The sequence below is a fragment of the Culicoides brevitarsis genome, chromosome 1, assembly GCF_036172545.1.
Source record: "Culicoides brevitarsis isolate CSIRO-B50_1 chromosome 1, AGI_CSIRO_Cbre_v1, whole genome shotgun sequence".
NCBI classification, from domain to species: Eukaryota; Metazoa; Arthropoda; class Insecta; order Diptera; family Ceratopogonidae; genus Culicoides; species Culicoides brevitarsis.
Window position 1 is genome coordinate 20,451,480 of NC_087085.1, and position 20,621 is coordinate 20,472,100.

The 20,621-nt window shown below is 27.0% G+C and overlaps 1 protein-coding gene across 1 annotated transcript in view; it reads right to left on the reverse strand.

Annotated features, from left to right (window-relative positions):
- The window catches only part of LOC134837426 (uncharacterized), a 41,965-nt gene extending 29,436 nt beyond the window's left edge, over nt 1-12,529 (reverse strand). The window contains exon 1 of the mRNA XM_063852801.1: nt 12,464-12,529. Coding sequence (XP_063708871.1) covers nt 12,464-12,527 — 64 coding nt within the window. The 5' untranslated portion in view covers nt 12,528-12,529. The remainder of the gene's footprint in view (nt 1-12,463) is intronic.
- Between the last annotated feature and the right edge of the window lie 8,092 nt (nt 12,530-20,621).

Genomic DNA, 20,621 nt, shown 5'->3' on the forward strand with positions numbered 1-20,621 from the left:
AAGAAAAAATAATTGTGTGGTTAGTAGTAATGCCATTTCCTGCTCGTTTCTCCCATCTCCACGCCGTTTTATTACAATGGAGATCACGCGTGAGAAAGTTATCGATTATTATCTTCAGGTCATCACCGAATTATTGTCATGACAACAAAAAACGACAACCTGTCTTATTCAGCACAAGACAACTAAAATGCTAATCCATTGTCACAACAAATAAGAACGAAACAGTGGTAATCCTTCAACCTCAAGATAAGACATGCCAAAAGCGACAAAATGCTTCGTTTTGTAAGCAGAAAAAGTGACGCTTGAATTTTAAATCCATAAATAAATTATTTATGGAAAAGTTACAAGTGCTTTTCATACACGTACACGAAAAATCATCTTTTATTGAATAGACAAATAAAACAGTTTATAAAAATAAATATTGCCTGCGAAAAAATAAAAGTTTGGATGGCACGACGGCGGAGTGGTGATGATAGAGCAAAGCCATTTTTTTCGCATGCACATTTATTGAGAAAAAGGTTTCGTCGTTGCCGGCTGTTTGTGTGGAGAGCAACGTGAAAAACTTTTGTTTGGAATTGCATTATGCACTTTGCATACGAAATTTTTTGCATGTTGCTCGAATGAAAAAATATAATATTTTAAAGCGTCACTGACACCTTTTTTCGTTTCGCATGTGGGCGAGAGACGACAGAGTGGTTGTGTTGGTTATGTTTCGGAGGAAAAGTTATCAACACATTTGGATGAGTTTTAAAAAAATAATAAAATATTCGATTTTGACTAGATTTTTGTCTGCCTTAGAAATTTCTTATTATTTTAAAATAAAAAAAAAATTAAGACTAAAAAAATTCAAAAATAAAAAAAAAAATTATTAAAAAAAATTTATTAAAAAAAAAATAAAAAAAATAAATTAAAAAAAAAAAATAAATAAATAAAAATTAAAATATTTTTTCTAAAATTTTATTAAATTGGACTGCAAGAATTTTTTTTTTAATTTTAAGCTGAATTACAAAAAAAAAAAATTACATTCAAAATTTAATTTTTTTTCACAAAAAAATAAAATAAAAAAATATTTTAATTTTAATTTTATAATATTTGTTCTATTTTTTTTATTATTTAAAAATAAAAAAAAAAAATTCAAAAATTTAATTTAATTTTTAAAAATTAAAAAAAAAAAATAATTTTTCAAAAATAGTCTTACGTCGAACATTTTTCAGTACGTTTCCGAAACAAATTTAAAAATAACAAAAAAATAAAAACTTTTGTTTGGCTTATTGTTGGCTGCAATATCCATTTGTCTGCTTATATTTTTTTTCCTTCGCAAATTATGTTGAGTGGATGAGAACTGATATGATTTCCACAATGAAATAAAATTTTGTACCACATGTGAAACAGAATAAAATTTTTTATATGAAAAAATATTCAACGCCTGGCTGAACTACAATTTCTGTTTTGTTTGAATGTAATTCAAGATTTTCAATTTTATGCATTTTATGAAATTCATGAAAATTTTCATTTTTAAAAATTATTTGAAAACCACTCCTGACACCACTTTACTCTAAAAATCACTTGATGACGTTCATTCGTCAATTTTTCGTTTTAATTCCAACATTTGTGGCATGCGAATATTTACTTTCGGCATACAAGTGCCTCTCCAACCTTTTAACTATTCTAAATAAATGACGAGAAAACGAACGTTTACTGGCAAGTAATTTATCCGAAAGCAGTTTATTTGACAGAATTGATGACAAGTCAAGCTCTTCACTGGAAAGATCTTCTTTGTCTGTGTGCAAAAGTAAATATTGAACCAAGCAACGTTTGTAATGGAAAAATCATTTGGTTTCGATACCAGCATGAGTTGCGTACTTTTTCATTGATTGGCAACATTTGTTTCAAAATTGTAACTTTCAAAGGCAAAAAGGCATGCAAATATTTGAAGTTGACATTTTTGTGCGGAAAAAGGTACTTTGACAAGTGCACTCTTTAAATTTTTAAGGCACAATAAGCCAATTATGGTAATGGCTCTCATACGTTCTTCGTTATTTTTCAAGTAAGGTCCTTAACCACGAAAAAAATTTTTTCAAAGGGAACAAAAAATATTATTTCACGGTTAATGATATTGTTTATGGTTGAAGGATGTGAACGAAGAAAAAAAATGTGATGGTTCTTGTCACCTCCATTCCACGACGCGATTCGACTTGACTTGAAGACAAAAGGAAAACATTGTTGCGACTTTTGTCGACTTTTAAAGCAACAGCGTGAACGACGAAGAAACATGTCAGGAATTAAAATGAACAATAATTTTTGCATGGTTCATGAATTTTATGGCTTTTCGTTGACTTTTAATGTGGCGAAAAGTTTTGTCGGGAAAACAAAACGAAGCTCTGAATATTTTTTCTTTATTTCTTTCACCGACTTTCAAGTTTTAACCCAATTTATTAGCAATTCAGCGTGTTACAAGTTCATTTAACATAAAAAACGGTAGAAAATTTCGTGGATTTAATAAACAGCTTAGTCGCATTTTTATTTTATAATTTATGTTTATTTAAATTAAAAATAAATTAATAAATAATTAATTAAATTAAATAAAATTTAATTGAAATTTATTTTATTTTTTTATTTATTCAATTTTTTTGAAAATTTAATTTTTTTAAAATTTATTTTAAGATATTTAAAATTCGTTTAAATTTTTTTTTAATTTTCAATAAAAAATTGTATTATATTTAAATTTAAATTATGATTAAATTGCTTTATTTTTCAAAAAAATATTTTTAGGGTTTTTTAATTTTTTTTTTATTTAAAAAACTAATTTTATTTAATTTTAATTAAATTAAAAAAATTTAATTTAATTTAAAAAAAAAACAATTTAATTTTTTTAAATTTTTTAATTTAATTTTAATTTTAATTAATTTAATTTTTATATTGATTATTTTTAAAAAAAACTCGTATTTCATAAGATTTTCTTAAAATTTCTGACAGACCTTAACGACTAAAATTCGCACTTTAATCAAAACTTTTCGAAATGCTCTCAAAAATTTTCTCAAGAATCCCATTAAGCAAATTTATTAGCCAATAATTCCCAATTTCTCCGTCTTTCTTTCTCAGTTAATTGACTAGAAGAGCAGATTACGAGACAAGAATGAATATAATTCAATTTAATGGCTGCTCGTGTGGTTCTCTTCAAACTAACACAAAAGTCGCCACGAATCTTCATCAAACCAGAGACATTGGACAACAATTAAACGCCGAGACGTGATCAAATTTCACGTTGATTCAAAAAAAAAAAGAACGAGAAAAAATGTTTCCGGCAAGAAATTACATCACACACGCACATTAATTTCAAGTATTTTTCTTGTTTCTCGTCCCTCTTGATTAAACATTAAAGAGACATGCGGGAGGAGGCATTGTTGTGGAAAATGATGAGATTTTATTTGATGACCGTGCAAATAATTTCTGCTCAAGTCATTATAATGAAGTGAATGCCGACTACAAGAAATTTCAATCTGTTTATGATGACGACCAAATAAAACGCAAGAATGAATGTCATTAACGAGCTCCTATTTAGCATTTTCATTAAAATTTTCGACACCACGTCCCTTCCATCAATTTAAATCAGGATCAATTATACGCTTAATGACCACGCCGCCAAATATAGCAAAGACGAAAAAAAAGCGTAAACCAGCCAGTAATGTAATTTATTTGTATTACGGACCCAACACAAAAAAGCGATAAAATCAACCCCTTTTTATGTTTATTATTGCCATGCCGTTATAAATTTCAATCGCTATGTGTTATCACCGTAAATTGCTAATAATTTTTGATATTCATGGAGTTTTTCTAAACTTTTTTTTTTGTGAATCACAATTGCACAGCAGTGTCTTTTATGGCGCGGCGGCGTGTTTATTTAATGAAATAATTGCTTAAATATCATCAGCAATTCCAATCGTGTCCCTTTTGATTTTTAATTTCTGATAGAATTTCGTAAAAAAAATTTTTGTTAAATTTTCCTCCATGGAAAATTTTTATATGAGGAAATTCTGAGAAAATATGAAATTTTTAATTAATTTAATTTTTTAAATCATTTTAAAAAATTAAAAAAAAAAAACTTTTTAAAAGTTTAATAAAAAAAACTATTTTTAAAATTAAAATTTTTTAATTCTTAATTTTACTTCTTAAATTTTGAGAATAATTTTTCAAAAAAATTTTTAAACTCTAATTACGAGTCACAAAAATTTTAAAATTATTTTTTTATGATTTCTGCAATCATTTAAATTTTTAGTAAAAAATTCTAATATATAATTTTGAATTTTAAAAATATTTAAAAATTTTGAAAGTTCGGAAATTACTTAGAAAAATTTTAAAAAATTCTAATATGTAATTTTGAATCTTAAAAAATTTATTAAAATTAAAATATAAAAAATAATTTTAAAAATTAAATAAAAATAAAAAAAATATAAAATATAAAAATATTTTAAATATAAATATATAAAAATGAATAATTTTTAAAGATCTGAATTTCTAAAAAAAATATAAAATTTTTCAATTAAAAATTAAAGCTATCTACTTGAAACGCGATTAAATTATTCGTTAAATCAATACTTTTCTACCTCTCGATATCGCAATTCAAAGGAGCGTACGAAGCAAAACGAAGGAAGACACCGAGAACGGTCATTAATTAAAACTTTGCAAATTAGTTCGATTTATTTATTATGCAAAAGCGACTTTGTCTGTATTTAATGTCGTCCCCGTTGTTGTCATTGTCGTTATCGCTGAGTGTGACACTTCTTGAAAAAATTCTTGAAATTTTTTTCAAAGAAAGTTGTTTTTAGAAAAATCGTGCAATTTTCTTTGATTTCCTCGAAAAACAGAAAATTCTCGTGAAGAGGTGATAAAAAAAAACTTCAATTTAGTGACAATTCAATAATAATCCTCCTAAATTGCTTTCATTTTATTTCGTCACACAATTCAGCTTTTCTGTAAAAATCTTTTCATTTCATCGTCACCACTCTTCAACGCAGTTGTTTACATGAAAAGAAATGAAATTTTCATCATTGGATGGTCATTGGAAACTCGAGAGAATGAGAAATGTAGGTCAGTAACATTGCAAAGAGAAATAAATATAAAAAAGGTTGAAAGTGATTTATGAATGTAATGACGCACAAATTGTTTCTTCACTCACTTTTTTTTTATTTTATTTTTATTACAGCGACAAGAATTCCGTCGTTGCTATAAAGTCATAAATATTGAGACAATTTCTTATTTTTTTTTCTCGTTCTATAAATTTATATAATTTTTTTTTTGTTGCTGCAATATCGTTCGTTATACAAAATGCGGTTCTCTCTTTCCCTTTTTTTTCTTTCCAAGTAGTGGATTTTAATGCGAAGCAAAAAAAAAACAAGAAGAAAAATACGTCGCGTCGTAACTTAAGTCGCAACTTGAACAAGAAAATAATAGAAGCAGTTGCAGAAGAACAAAAAATGGAAATAAGAAGAAATGGACATTAAAAGCAATTTTTCTTTTATTTCTTTTTCATTCACTTAAATGTACGTTTTATTTAATATAGTTGACGACGAAACGACGACGACGACAATGACAAAAAAAAATTGTAACAATGATGAAAATTACTGCAGAGAACTTTTGCACCCCTTCGAGAAGTACATAAAATAAAATAAAAAAAAAGCGGAGAGATAAGAAAATCTACAAATAAAAGAAATTGCTTTCGGAGACAATTGAGTGCATCTCATCACCGAACCATCTCAACTGAGAGTACATTTTTAAATTGTGTATGCAAATAAATATTTTTCCATCAAGTATCAAGAATTATTTTCCCCTGTTATCCTCCCTTTTTTATTCGGAATTTGTGTTAAAATGAAATAAAATAAAAAAAAAAACTGACACACGTAATACATTTTGTGGAGCAAGAGAGGGAAAGAGAACGAGATATGGATAGGGTTTACGATTATGGTAACACATAAAATTAGCATTTTCCTAAATAAATGTGTCGATTTGATGAATTGTGAAAAATTTGTGTTTCGCAGCTTAGTTAAAAAAAATTAAAATTCTTATATGCTGCGGGAAATTAATAACAGCCTAAGAAATTCAGTTTTATTTCTAAAAATTATTTTATTAATTTTTTATTATTCTGATGAAATATTTTATATTCGAAAAAAAAATTATTTTATTTATTTTAGTTTTTTTTTTATAAAAGTTTTATTATTATTTTTATTTTTGTAAAAATTTAAATTTAATTTTAAAATTTTCAATTTAATTTTTATTTTTTTTAAAATATTGAACATTTTACTGAATTTAAAATAAATAACTATTTTTTATTTGCATTTTCAATAATAATTTAAATTTAAAATTTTAATTTTTAAAAAATAATTTAATTTAATTAAATTAATTAATTTAAAATACATAAAATTAATTTAATTTAGTTTTTAATTAAATTAATTTTTAAAAATTATTTTATTAAAACATAATTTAAAAAAAATAAAATATTTTTTTTTAATTTAAATTATTTCATAAAATTATTAAAAAATTAATAAAATAATTTTTAATAATAAAAAATTAAAACTCTTAGGCTGCGAAATATAAATTTTCTGCAGCATTGTTTAAAAAAGGCAACATCGTAAAAATTTTCTCGTGCAAACAAAAAACCCACCGTCGACTGGAATGAACAATGATATTGCGTGAATTTTTTTATGATGATGTTTGTTTGCTTATTTTTTTCTGTATTGTCTTTTTTCCCTTGTATCTTTTCTCTCTCCGATACTGCGGGAAATTCGTCGTGTGTGCGCCAATATTGCTCGCCGGGCATTTATAAATCTTTTAGGTAAACAGAGCATTACAAAATTTTCTACTTTACATTTTTTCGTTCGTTTTGCGTTGTATGTGTGTGCTTTGTTTTGTTTATGGCTTATTAGAAATTTACAAAAGAGACTCCCCTTGGTCTTTTTTTGCGACGAAAACGACGTCATCGAATGATAGATACTTAAATGGCATTTACGTGTATTTTTGACAAAATGTAAAAAAAATTTTTTGAAGCTGTTTTTGTCTTGTGATAAGCAGCAGAGAGAGCGGGGAAGAAGAAAACAGAAACAACAAAAAAGTAATTAATTATGTTTGATCGAGCGATGATGACTGACAACTGACAGAAAATCTATTGATACATTTTAAAGATGATGAGAATGACTGTCAATGAATTGAGATTTTATTTATATTTTTTTTATTTTGACTTTGCGTAAAAAGAAGAAAAAGCGGAAGATTTTTCATAGAAATTTTGTCGACAAAAGAGAGCTGAAAAGAAGGAATGAAAGCAAATCTGAAACACGAGGAGCAGAATTAATTGGACATTGACGCGCTATTATTCAAGTTAAGTCAAGCGATTTTTTTTATTTGCAAAGGTGTGGGAATGGCACGTTTCAGCTTTAAATTCAATAAATAAACTCGTAAATAAACAAAAGAGAAGTGGTATCGAAAAAATAATAAAATCAATGGAAATGAAGACAATTTTTCGCACAAGTCAAAAATTACAAAACAAAAAATAAACAAATAAACAAAAGTAAATTAAATTAAATAAATAAAATAAAATATTTTTAACATTTATAAAATATTCTTTCATCGGTTTTTAATATTTTTGTTAAAAATGAAAGTGTTTAATTTATTTTTATTTATTTACAAAAATTTAACTAAATTTTAAAAAAATTAAAAGATAAAAAATAAAAATTAATCCAAAAATAAAAAAATAATAAAATTTATTAAATTAAATTATTTTATTAATTAATTATTAATTATTATATTAGGTATATTAATTTAATTTATTAAAATTATAATTTTTTTAATTAACAAAAAAAAAAAAATATTAAATTTTTTTTATAATCATAAACATTCAATTTTACAAAAAAAAAATTAAATCAAAATTAAAACTTTTTTTTTTTCACTAAAGCCAAAAATGTGTAATTTTTCCACAGAAATTACTCTTAAAGCGTTTTGTTGCCACACAAAAAGCCCATTTTCTCACCAAAGTGGTTTTCTCATAACAATTACAATTATTTTCATTATTATTAAAACTCTTTTTTCCCCTTTTTTTCTTCAAAAACACAAAAAGACGCCTTTCAAACAACCTTAATTGTTATTTTCGCCAAGTGTTTTTTTTTTGCTCACAACATATTAAAGCACAGACAATAATGACATCGACACTCTGAGCTTTTTTTTCATCACCGCTCTTTTTCCATCCAACACTTTACGTACTATATGACTGTGACATTATGGTTTTTAATTATCTAAACAGTGCCACTTAAGCACACATGTTGCTTAGTCAAACAGCAAAAAACACGAAAAAAAAACGTGAAAAAAACGACAGCTTGCCTTAAATAAAAATAAAATGAAATAATAATTGCTATAACCAAGTTTGGAAGCTATAACAATGGTAAATTTTTTCCGGGGTTGTTTTTACGAAGAAAAATTAGGGAAAAGGTTCAAGTAAGGCAAACACCCTCATAACCGTTAATGATCCTACATCCCATCATCGTCTCGGAATTGGAAGATTAATTACATGATTGAGCACAAATGATACGTTTTTGCATGAATTTCAATAAAAAAAACGAGCAATATTTACACGAGGAGCTAAAATTGGATTGACATAATCTAGATAATTGGATTGAAACATCGGATTTATTTTTTTATGTTATTTTATGCGTGTGTTGAAATGAATACGCGGGTAAAGTAGCAAGTTGAAATAAATAGGGAATGGATTCGGAATTTTATTTTATTTTATTGATTATTAATAAAGTAAATTCTATTTTTAATCCAGGAGTAAATAGGTTATTTACGTTGATTTTTTATCCAACTTTAATCCATGGTAAGCTTTATTTTAATGTTTGTTGAGAATTTATGAGAAAAATTTGGTTTTTAAATAAATTTCTGCTATATTCAGTAAGAAAGATACTTTTAAGTTAATTTTATTTAACTCTTTAAAATTTAAAATAATATTAAGCAAATTAAATTAAATTAAATAAAGTGAATAAATTTAATATATCTATTTTTAGTCACCTCCCTTCGGATTTTGTCGAAAAAATTTAGGGGGAAAAGTAAAAATTAAATATAAAATTTTTTTATTGAAAAATCAAGAAAAATTACTATTTATGATAAAATTATTAAAAAAACAGAAGAAACTTGATTTAAAAAGAAATTTCCTATTGAAATGTAGAAGAAAAAATTTTTTGAGTCGCGTGACCAAAATATTTTTTTTTCAAAAATTTTTATTTTAGGAGATTTTATTTGATTTTTGTTCATTTTCAAGCACAAATTTAAAAAAAAAATTAACCAAAATTAAATAAATGTTAAGAATCAACGTTTAACGTCTAAAAACGTTTAAAACCCTTTAACAAAAAATTCAAAAATATTTATTTTTTTATTTATTTAAAATATTTAAGAAAATTCTCATGGGACAAAAAATGAAAATATTAAATTTATTCGCCTGGATAAAAAATTTCAAAAAATAATATTTTGATTTATATCCAATAAATTCTTAAAAGTTAAATAGCTAAAAAATGTAAAATAAACATAAGAAATTTTTAAGTCTTTAAAATTATTTATTTTATATTTTTTTTTGTTTTAACTTAGAAAAAGATGTTAAACCAAAAAAATTATTTTGAAAATTAAAAAAAAATGAAAATATTTATAAATAAATCTTAATCTATAAACAAATTATAAAGAAATCAAATTTTTAAATGAACTTAAATTTTTTAAGTTCTTTAAAATTATGTTTGAAAATTTTTCAAATTTTCTTGAAATTTTCTTCAACAGTCTCTTCTTTAAATTTAGTGCTTTTTCTTATTTTGTCTTTAAGTCAAGAAAAATCTTTTAAAAGAAAAACCCAAAAATACATTGAAATATTTCCTATGTCTCATTACAAAGCGAATCCACGACAATAAGCGAGAATTAATAGATCCTCCTCCGCTCTTTTTTCGCACAAAACAATCCGGAAGATAAACTGGAATCCATTAAAGCACCTTATTAAGTTGAATTATTGCGCACCTTCTTGTGGAATGGCATCGTTACGACTCTCACAAAGACAAGCCACAAATAAACTGAAAACAAATAAATCCAATTTATGTCTATTGCGGATGGTGATCTATCTTAATGAAAGACGAAAAAAAAACGAAGAAAACCATATGAAATTTTGATGTTCTTCATGCCATTCCGCAAGTAACAATTTCTTTGTTCTTATTGTTGTTGTAGCAAAAGACGAAAATCCCACTATTTTTCTAAGTGTTTTATTCGTCTTTTTATTCTTCATCCAACCACGAGTGCCTCGCATGCTATTTTTATGCGAATTATATTCACTCATTTTGGTGGATTTTTCATGAAGTTTTATGCGAGTGAGATGTGTTTTTTTTTATTACAAATGTATGCCAACATATGCCCGTCCGCCAAACTTGATGAGAATAATCTCATAAGCTCGTTGCTTGACGTACAAAAAAAAAATAAATTTATACTGAAAAGTTTTTTTCTCTGTGGCACGTGTGACGTCGTCGTCGTCGCACAGTGATGAGTCAAGCCAGACAGGAAGTTACAGATGTTACAAATGAGCTAACCGAAAAAATTTATTCTTTGTAAATATTTTATGATTTAGATTTTTTTCCTTCTTTTTTGGGATTTTACTGAAAATTCGTCCTTTTTCACGAAAAAGAGAGAGAAAATCATGATTATAATAGTCGAGTAAAGCTAAAAAAGGAACAAAAAAGTGACCTTGTCTTCAATTTGTTGAATGAATGGATAGATAGAGCCCATACATGATTTATGTGTGTGTGTGTTTGTTAGCGAAGAGGATGAAAAGTATAACAAAAGAATGAACAGCAAAAAGGAAAAAAAGGTAAAAAAATCATTTAAAAGATTTTTATCCATCCCATTCTGTGGCGTTTTGTATATTTGTTGAATGAACGAGTGAATATTTTATGATTTGATGACATAATTGAACAATTTATGGTCTTATTTTAACTTTTATTTTATTTTCGATATGTCCGCTGTCAGTCAATTAATTTCATTATCAATGGACTAAAAATAGGTTTCGAAGGTTTAAAAATAAAAAAAATCGAAAGTAATTAAAAAATAAAAGTAAACAAAAAATTGCAGAGTGTTAGTAAAATTTTCTCAGTAGAGTTTCGGTTTTGTTTTTCTAGTGATTTATTGGAAAAATTTTTTTTAAAAATTAATTTTTGATTTTTTGTAATATTTTTGTGTTTTTTAAATTAAATCGTAATTTTATGATAAAATTTTTTATTAATTTTATTTAAATTTTACAATTTTTATTTTAAAATTCATTTTTATTAATTTTTCGATTTTTTAAAAAGATTTTTGTGTTTTTTATTGATTAAAAAATTATTTTATTTAAAAATATTATTTATTTTTAAAATTATTTAATATTTTTTTTTAATATAATTTTTTATTTGTTATTTTTTTTTATTATAAATTTCTAGTTAATTTTAATTTTATTGTTTTTTTTATAAAAAACTTAAAAAAATGTTATTTTAAATTTTTGTTATTATTTTTTGTTTTAGAAAAAATTACTCAAAAAAGGATTTTTATACCTTGATTTCATTAGTATGTGATTTTTTTATTGAATAATTTAGTCAAAATAATTTTATGAATTTATCCTTATGTGAAAAACACAAAAATTGAAAAATAAACATAAAATTTTTATTCACTCCCAACATTTTTCCTACAAATTATTTTTTTAACCATAATTCAATTCACCAAAGTGCGTCGTCATAAATAGCAAAAAAAAAAGCTTTTAAGATCGAACGCTGCTTAACCTTCATTTTCGCATATTCACGCAGCAGCAAAATGTCTCCCTAGCGACACACATTATCAGTCACAGGTCTCCCGAAAAAAAAATGTTTTGCCAAAATATATAAAAGGCCATGTAAATATTTTGTTGTGTATGTCACCTGAGAGAAATAAGATATGACATGACTTGACACATGCAACATAAATTTAACACGAGACACACACATAAAAAATGTAATAAAAATAAAGGTTTTTTCCTCTCTGCTGACGAATGAGCGTTTGATTGATCGATTCGAGAGAAAAGCCTTTGGTGACAAATTTTTTTTGTTAGTCGTAGGTTTTTCACGTGTCAGACGAGCCCAAAAGTACCTACTTGGGGTAATGCAAAAGACGTGTGAACGTAAAAAAAATGTATTACATGACAAATCCTTTAAGAAAAGCCTTCGTCGTTATGTTTTTTCAATATAAAAAAAGGAATATTTTCCTATTTTTTATCACTTTTTGTGCAAAGTACGTGTTTATGGCCAAGTCACTAGCTACTTATCAGTTTTTTTCTATTATTAGTTCATTTCACTCACACACGCAGTCACGTGACTTTCGTCGTCGTCGTCTAGTATCTTCATCATCAGATTTTTTTTTATTAACTAGTGATAAATTTACTTTGAATTTTTTTTACCTTCAAGCACCAGAGTTAGTAATCCAAAAAATATTATGAATTTCCACATTTTTCCCACGCACATTTCCAACTTTGACTCCAATTTTATTTTTTTTTGTCGTCCTTTTATTTTATTTTTGATTGATGTTTATTTATTTTTTTTTTACCCAAAAATTCTTTCCTGGAACACTAAACGACACCAAAACATCAACATCATTATTTGTGAGAATTAAAACGTTAAACGTTAATTAGATGTTTTTTTCTTGCTTTCAAGAATGTTGAATGACAGTTGGGACAAATGCCAGGTCACAATAATTATTTTAATTTTTTTTCCTATTTTTTTTTTTGCCAATTACTTAATTACTCAATTTTGTAACAATTTGTTACACAATTTTTATTTAAATTTTTTTTTCTATTTTTTTTCCTTTTTTTTCGTAATTTGAGATGTTATTTTTTTCACACGCGAAGTGTTTTCTTTTATTTTATTTTTTTTTATTTCACGATCTCGAGTTACATTTTTTTTGTTATTTGAAAAAGTAACAAACTCAAATAAAAAACGCAAAAAGAATTACGTTTTCCAAGTAAATTTGCGTTCGTTACAACCGCATCTGTCAACGTTTTACAAACAACTGATTTTCATTTTGTGGTGCGATACGGTTCTTATTGAATGAAAAGGGAAAATTTTTGGTCTCTTGCAACATTGTGAGTGAGTGAATGAGATTCGGCTGGGTGTGTAGCTGTGTGTAAAACCGGGTCGTCAAACACGCCAGAGAAAAGTATTTGAGTAAGGTCATGGCTTGAACACAAACTGCAGGCGGGAGGGAGACAACTGTCGGAAAATCGTGAGACAGAACACAAACAACACGTGTTCCGTGAGAGAAATTTTCCCGGAGTTTCTCTGTTTTGAACGTGGGTGAGAGAGAAAATTTTCTATTTTCTCTCCGGGTTGATAAAAAGTGAAGAGGATAATTGACATACACACACACATGAGTGCTGTACGTACATGAAGGATGTACAAAAACATCAAAAGAGACAAAGTGATTTAATTTAAAAGATAAACATTTGCCAACATATTGGAATGGAAATTGCATGCACGGGAGAAAAACGGAGTTACTGATTGACGGTAGAGTGCTCATATATCACAAAGTGCATTTCTGGGTAGATGGAACGAATTGAAAATTAGGTTTGTAGAATTTTATCGTGTATATGTTAATTGAAACGAGATATCGATTTCTTGCAATTCCGCGAATTAAAGACAGTTGAGAGGATTAATTAAACACTACCTACGCGAAAATGTACCAACTGATAATTAGCATTGTCGCAAATGAACTGAAAGCTAATTCAATTTGCTCATTAAGTTAACATGCGACATCGTAAGAGCACAACTTTTATCTTCCTAAAACTTTCATAAATAAATATATATGAAAATTTACGGAATTTAATGTGCAAATATTAAAATTGTTTGTAAAAAGTCTTAAATGTTGCAGTCATTGATTGCAATTTTAGCATAAATGAAATGCAAAAACAGATAATGCTTTTTCTATTTAATTATAGATTTTTAGTGTGTTTGTGTGTTATAGGGATGCATGTTGGAAGGGAGATTTTCCATGTTTTCATATTTGAACATTTCAAATTTTCATACAGTATCTATTTAATGTTTTAAATTTTAATCGGTTTGGTTTTTTTTCGTGTATATTGTTGAATATTGAAAGGTGGGTTGGAAAGTTCACAGAATTATTTTTATAGACGTCTACATCGCTTAACTTTACTCCATTTAATGTCTATATTATACTAAGAAATCGACTACTAAAAAATCATATGAGTGGCAGGACTAATCACGAGACCCATTGTAGCCATGAATAAGTTTAAGTATAAATTAATAAAAAAAATACAAAGAATGATATACCACTTTGACACAAAGGAAGTTTTCATAATTGATTATTTTGTGCAAAACAATATATAAAAAACAATTATACGTTCTGCAAAAGAGAGTCCTGAAAATTTAACACAAACTTCCTCACTTGTTCTCCATAAATAAAGCTTTTTCAAGAGGTCAGAAAAGAAATCCTAATAACGAAGATCTTAATTTAGTTCTCGAGACAGAATTTTGGGGTGTAAAAGATTTTGAATTGAATAAAAAAATAACCAAGATATGAAAGCTATAATTTATTCAAACTTACGAGAAAAGGATGTAACATGTCAAATTGTTTTTTAAAAAACAACGAGGACAAAAGTTTATATTCGCTTCAATGAAGGTCGTTGCACATGTGAACATGTGCATACGTTACATTGTATAGCAATCATAAGCGAATTAAACAAACACCCTCAAAAACTTTATATTTTTGCTAATGGTGACATTTTTTCATTAGTCCATACAACAGAGAATGAAAAAATGTCTTTTCGTTAGATAAGGGGAACAATGCGTGATAAAGCAGAGTCCATATTAGGGAGCAAATCTCCTTACCAACATAAAACGGAACAAATAAATGAATTTGATATGTCTCATGTGATGAAACGCAACACGTTCTCCATAAATAAAGCTTTTTCAAGAGGTCGAAAAAGAAAAGAGAAGATTTTTAAGAAAATTTTGATTGCAACCTGTCCAAAAATTCTAATTGAAGTGATTAATTAGTGATTAATTTTGCGTTCGAAACATTGTATTGAAATATGATTTTTTCTATTTATTTTTGTATAAAGGCATGCTAGTTGATAAAGATGAGAAAATACGGGAAGTTGCTTGTAAAAAAATAATAACTGCCAGAAAACAAGAGCGACCAATGGTAATACGCAATTTTAGAAAACCAAAAAGAAACCAAATAAATGAAAAGGCTCGTTTTTTCTACGAAATTATTTTCTGGAATTTATTCGAAGGTAAGTTTGATGTAATATATTTTGTTAATCTCATCTAATATTTTTTTGTATATTATTGTAGTTACGTCTCCGCCAATTTTGCGTGAGTTTACTGATGATCAATTGAGACAAATGGTAACAAACACAGATTTTGCTATAAACCACAGCCAACATGTTGAAAATCCACATAATTGTCAAGATCGAAAAGTAATGAGAATTGTTTCAAGAAAAAAGACAAAAAAATATTTTAATGTTTTCCGAAGTAGCTTACATGAAATGATGGAAAATGACCTTGATGGCGTTGAAAATGAGGAAAGAGAAAACTTCAATGAATTTGACGTCATTGATATGGAACTGGATGAAATTCCTGATTTCAACAGCTACGATGACGATGGCCTCAGAACTGACGAGAGTGAATGCGAGTTAGAATGATTAAAGAATTTATTCTTCGCTGGGACTGTTCAAGACCTTTGATGTTTGTCATTATATATATTTAAATACAAAACCCGGCGTAGCACCCTGAGTTTTCAATTAAGTTAGACAAAGTCTAATTCGTACAAAAATCAACACAAATTTCATCTTCGCATAATTTTTTGTTTTTATTGAATGCAGTATCCAACAATATCACTTAGTTATTTTATATTTAAATCCGATAAATTTGAAACATAAATTAAGCATGAATCTGAAAATGCTTAAAAAATTTTGATAACTTTTTGAACCACCTTTTATCATGTTTTAATATCTCTGGTATGCTCTTATTTTACTATGAAAATATTTTTTAATTTTGTTTGTGTTTTTAATTAAAAGGCATCAAATTATTGCTTTGCTCGTTTTTTTATTGATGCTTTTTTCCCTTTATCACACAAAAAATGTTTGTCGTGAAATTTTTCCGCGTTTAAATTTAATCAAAATTAAACTAAAATTTTCATCCGTCATTCGCTCTAATCCTATTTAAACATCTGCCTATCAGCAACTAACACTATATTCACATGATTTTGTTATAATTATTAAAATAAACAAGTTTTCAACACCTACCTATCGTTTCATATAGGTATGTAAGCAAACAGCTATTTATCCTCTGATATATTGACAAAAACCGTACAAACGCAAAGCACACAAAAAGCATAAAGAGACGAGGTAGCTGTGAAAAGAGTACACATTAATTTATAAATCACTTCATCCTTTTTTGTGTGTATAGTTTAGTTCAATGTTTAGAATTTGATGCAGTGTTAATGGATCGTGTCTGTGTACATTTCTCACTTTTAATATTAATTGCAATCACGCCGACCTTTAATAATGCAGCAATATATCACTATTTTAGAAACGGTTTCAGGTGTTGTCGGGTTAAATTATGCACTGTTACTAGCAAACTTTCCATTTCATCAATTTTACTGCATATAAATAACTCCAAAAGTGCTTTCTCGTTAAATCGAGTGCGCTTTATAAATATTTATCATCGTCTATTCATCCATCGAGCACACAGAGAACCGCCATATTTACCAAAGTTCATGTTTATTCAGATGCTCGACAAATAACTTTTCATATGTGTGCAAGTAAATCTAGGTGAGTAGGATGTAAATAAATTTTTGATGTAGTCTTCATCTGAGTAATAATTGCACTACTAAAATTCTGTACGACGACACTCGAATCGGATCTGAAAATGAACATTTTTGTTTTTTTTTGTCTGTCTATCATTCCAGATCATAAAACTTTGAATAATATTTTTGATTGAAAATGCCAATCGAATGATTTTTTATTGGAAATTTAACGTTTCTTTTTCAGCTTGGGATATGCAATGCTGCTCTTGCTGTTTTGATGCTAGTTTTTGTACAAACAAGTTACATGGTTGATTGACAATCATAGGAATTTGCAATGATTTGCTTTGAAAAGCAATTTTCGTGGAATTTGAGAAAACATTTTGAATCATCAGGGAAGGCGAATTTTAAAGGTTCTAGACTTGCAATTTTGAAATTTATAAAATTAGGTAAGCTTTGTTTCTTGAATTAAAAATGAAACAAAACAAAAGCAAGGTTAATCGACTGAGAGAAGCAGGTCATTAAGCACGAACGAACCTAGACTAAGCCTCTCGCTATGTTATTCCGAAACGATCCAGAAAGTCGTCGAAGTTTTGGGCGATCAAAAGCAATATTTATGGGTTAATTAAATCTAAGCCATTCTGAAGGCGCTAAATGTGAGAAATTGGACAGTTGAATCCCAAAATAGATCCGAATGAGACAACTTCTTCAACAGACCAAGGCTAGATACTGACTGTAAGGTCGGAGTAATAGAAAATAAGTAATTTTTTTAAAATTCTATTGACTAAGTTTGATTAAGTTGACTTAAGCTTAATGAAAGAAAAATTCAAAAGTTATTTGGCTCATCGATCTAATTTTGGAAAAAAATCATTTTAATTTGTTTTTCCTCAAAATTTGGTCAAAAAGCTAAAAACCAAATTACTTTTGACTTCTACTTAAACTTAAGCTTAAATCAATTAGTGTGTCTATATAAGCTTTGTCGATCTAACAAAAATTATAAAGAGCAATTTCAAAGTACCAATCAATCCAAATCAAGCACTTATAAAAAATACAAAACTATCAAAGTTGTCTATATCCTCGAAAATTGGGGCATATATATTTCCGCTCTATTACCTGAAATACGTACGTTTTGTGTACCTGTCATCGTAAAAAACGATCTATCATCGCCGCGCAAGTTCGTCTCTCTTCGTTCCTTTTTATGTCTATGTCTCTGTATGATAATATGTGACTTTTCGATTGAAAAAGTAATTGAAAAATATTTTACCTTCTTTGCATTTTTCATCTTTTTTTCCGCCGTACTCGTTTTCTCTCTCTATCCAAATGTCAACGAGATTTATGTTGATTGAATAACGCTGTGAGCCATACGTTAAATGTTCGCAATCCAAATATCGTGGCGGTGCGGCGGCGGCGGCAAAAGAAAACAATTTTGCAAATCAAGGGAAGACATGGGAAGAAAAGTTACAAAACGGAGATGACGATGGCATTACATTGTTTATGTTCACTTCGACGTTCGTTCCTTTGTTGATGGTGTCTTGCATGAGAAGAAAAGAAGAGCACATCGATTGAATTGAATGAAATATCATCCGTCCCACATTTGGAACAAATAAAAATAACAGCAACAACAATAGGCAAGCAGCAATAACACGAAAAAAAATATTGCATTTGCATATAAAATTGAGGAGGAAAATATTTCCAATTTCGACTTCAATGCACAAACATTCGCCAATTGAATCCAGAAAATCTTATCAGCTCATTTTATTTTTCGCATACTCAATGTTTGAGTGCTGTGTATAAACATTCCACATTATTCAATATATTACAGAGATTGCGTTTATTTGCTTTGATTTCTCTCTTTTATCTTTTTTTTTGTTGATTTTGTGTGCTCATACATTTATTTTTATTCAATATTTTTTATTTGGAGTGCTCATTCACTCCAGCAACAAAAACGAGACTGCAATTTCATTACATATGAAAATTTTTAAGTACATGATTTTTATTGAAAGTGGTGAAAATGTTTATTAAAAAAAAATAAAAATTAAATAATTAAAATAAAAATTAAAAAAATAATTAAATAAAAAAAAAATAATTATGCAAATTATTTTTTATTAAAATTCAGAAATAAAATTTTATTAAAATCTAAAATAAAAAAAATAAAATATTTTAATTTTCAATAATTTTTTTTCTAAATTAAATATTTTAGAAATTATGAAAATAATATTTTTTTTAAATTTTAGGAATTTTTTTATAAAAAAAATATTTTTTCAAATTTTTATTACATTTTCATACAAAAGCCGAAAAAAAAATCCTTGCACCGGGCGAATGCACAAAACATTATTTTATTATATTATTATTGTTGTTAAGTCTAGCGGATGATTTAACGAGCACACTCTCGCCATCCACAGACGAGTTGCAGTTGTTTTTCAAGCAGAAAACATACATTTTTCTGCATGAATATGTTGTTATGTGATGTAAAAAAATGATGTAATAACACTGCAATACCCTGATTATTTTATTGAATTATTTGCTTTTATTTTCGCGTCGCGACGAGTTGATAAACGAACTTATCAAAAAGACACTACCGTCAGCCACGTGCCGCATTGCCACAAAAAGTTCCCAAAATATTAATTTTTTTTTTTGTTTAAAATTCTTGAGCCGAGTACGAAAAACGAGAGATAACAAGGTAATTATGCAAATAAGTTTCCATTTTAAATTTTATTATTTAATATTCTCTTATCAAAAATCATAGAAAACAGAGCAAATAAATTTTTTAACAATGTCGGTTTTTCGTACTCGACTCCATTTATTATTAGTGTTATGATGTTTTCTCTCACTCCACGCAGAGACAGAAAAAAAACGAACAAGAAATGTAAAATAATTCTTCTGGGCTTGTTTGCTGGAATTGTTATCAAGAATTTTATGGATTAATTAAGAGAAACAAGAGAACAATAATATAATTTTTACGAACGTCACAGAACAACGGGAAGTCTGGGAACTTTACAAGCGTGCAATGTGATAATAATTTCTTAATTGTTCAAGTTTGTAATTTTTTTTTGTGTGTTTTACGTTTGTTTTGGAATAAATTTTAAATATCGTGTCAGGCAAGTAGATGAATGTAAATTATTGTAAAATTTTTGTTAAAACTGATAAAGTCATTGATATTTTTTTTGTTTTATTTTAAAATAAATATTTTTAAGTAATTATTAAAGCAAAAAACAAAACTTTTTCTCAGATAAATTTCTGTAAATTTTCGTAATATAAAACCTTAATTTGGTTAATTAAAATTCACTTCAATTCATTTCCCGCTAAAATCACTCAAACTAACATAAAATTACCACTAACCAACCGTTAACAAGTGAATGATTGATTGAATTTTAATACAACTCCATTTAAATAGTGTGTAAAAAAACCACACCATGCAATAACACAAAAACCGCCATTTTGATGAAAAACAGTTCAGCGATTTTTAATTGTGGCCGGAAACTCAATTTGCCTCTTCTTGCACAAAAAAACATTAATGGCCTGAAAAAGTTTTCCATATAGGTCAATTTAGATAAAAATGCAGGGCGTCTCCACTTGAAAAATGTAAAAAATTGAATTCCTCGAGTTATTTGAAAATCAACAGCATGTAAATAAATATTTAACTTTCAATTACAAAATATTTCTCGCACATGAGAGAAGATGAGTTGCAATAAAAGCTAAAATAGAAGAAAAAATCATTCCAGACTAGACCAGCAATTTTCATTTAATTTTTTTTCTCGTGCAATATTATTAAGTACTCGGTAAAATTTATTTTA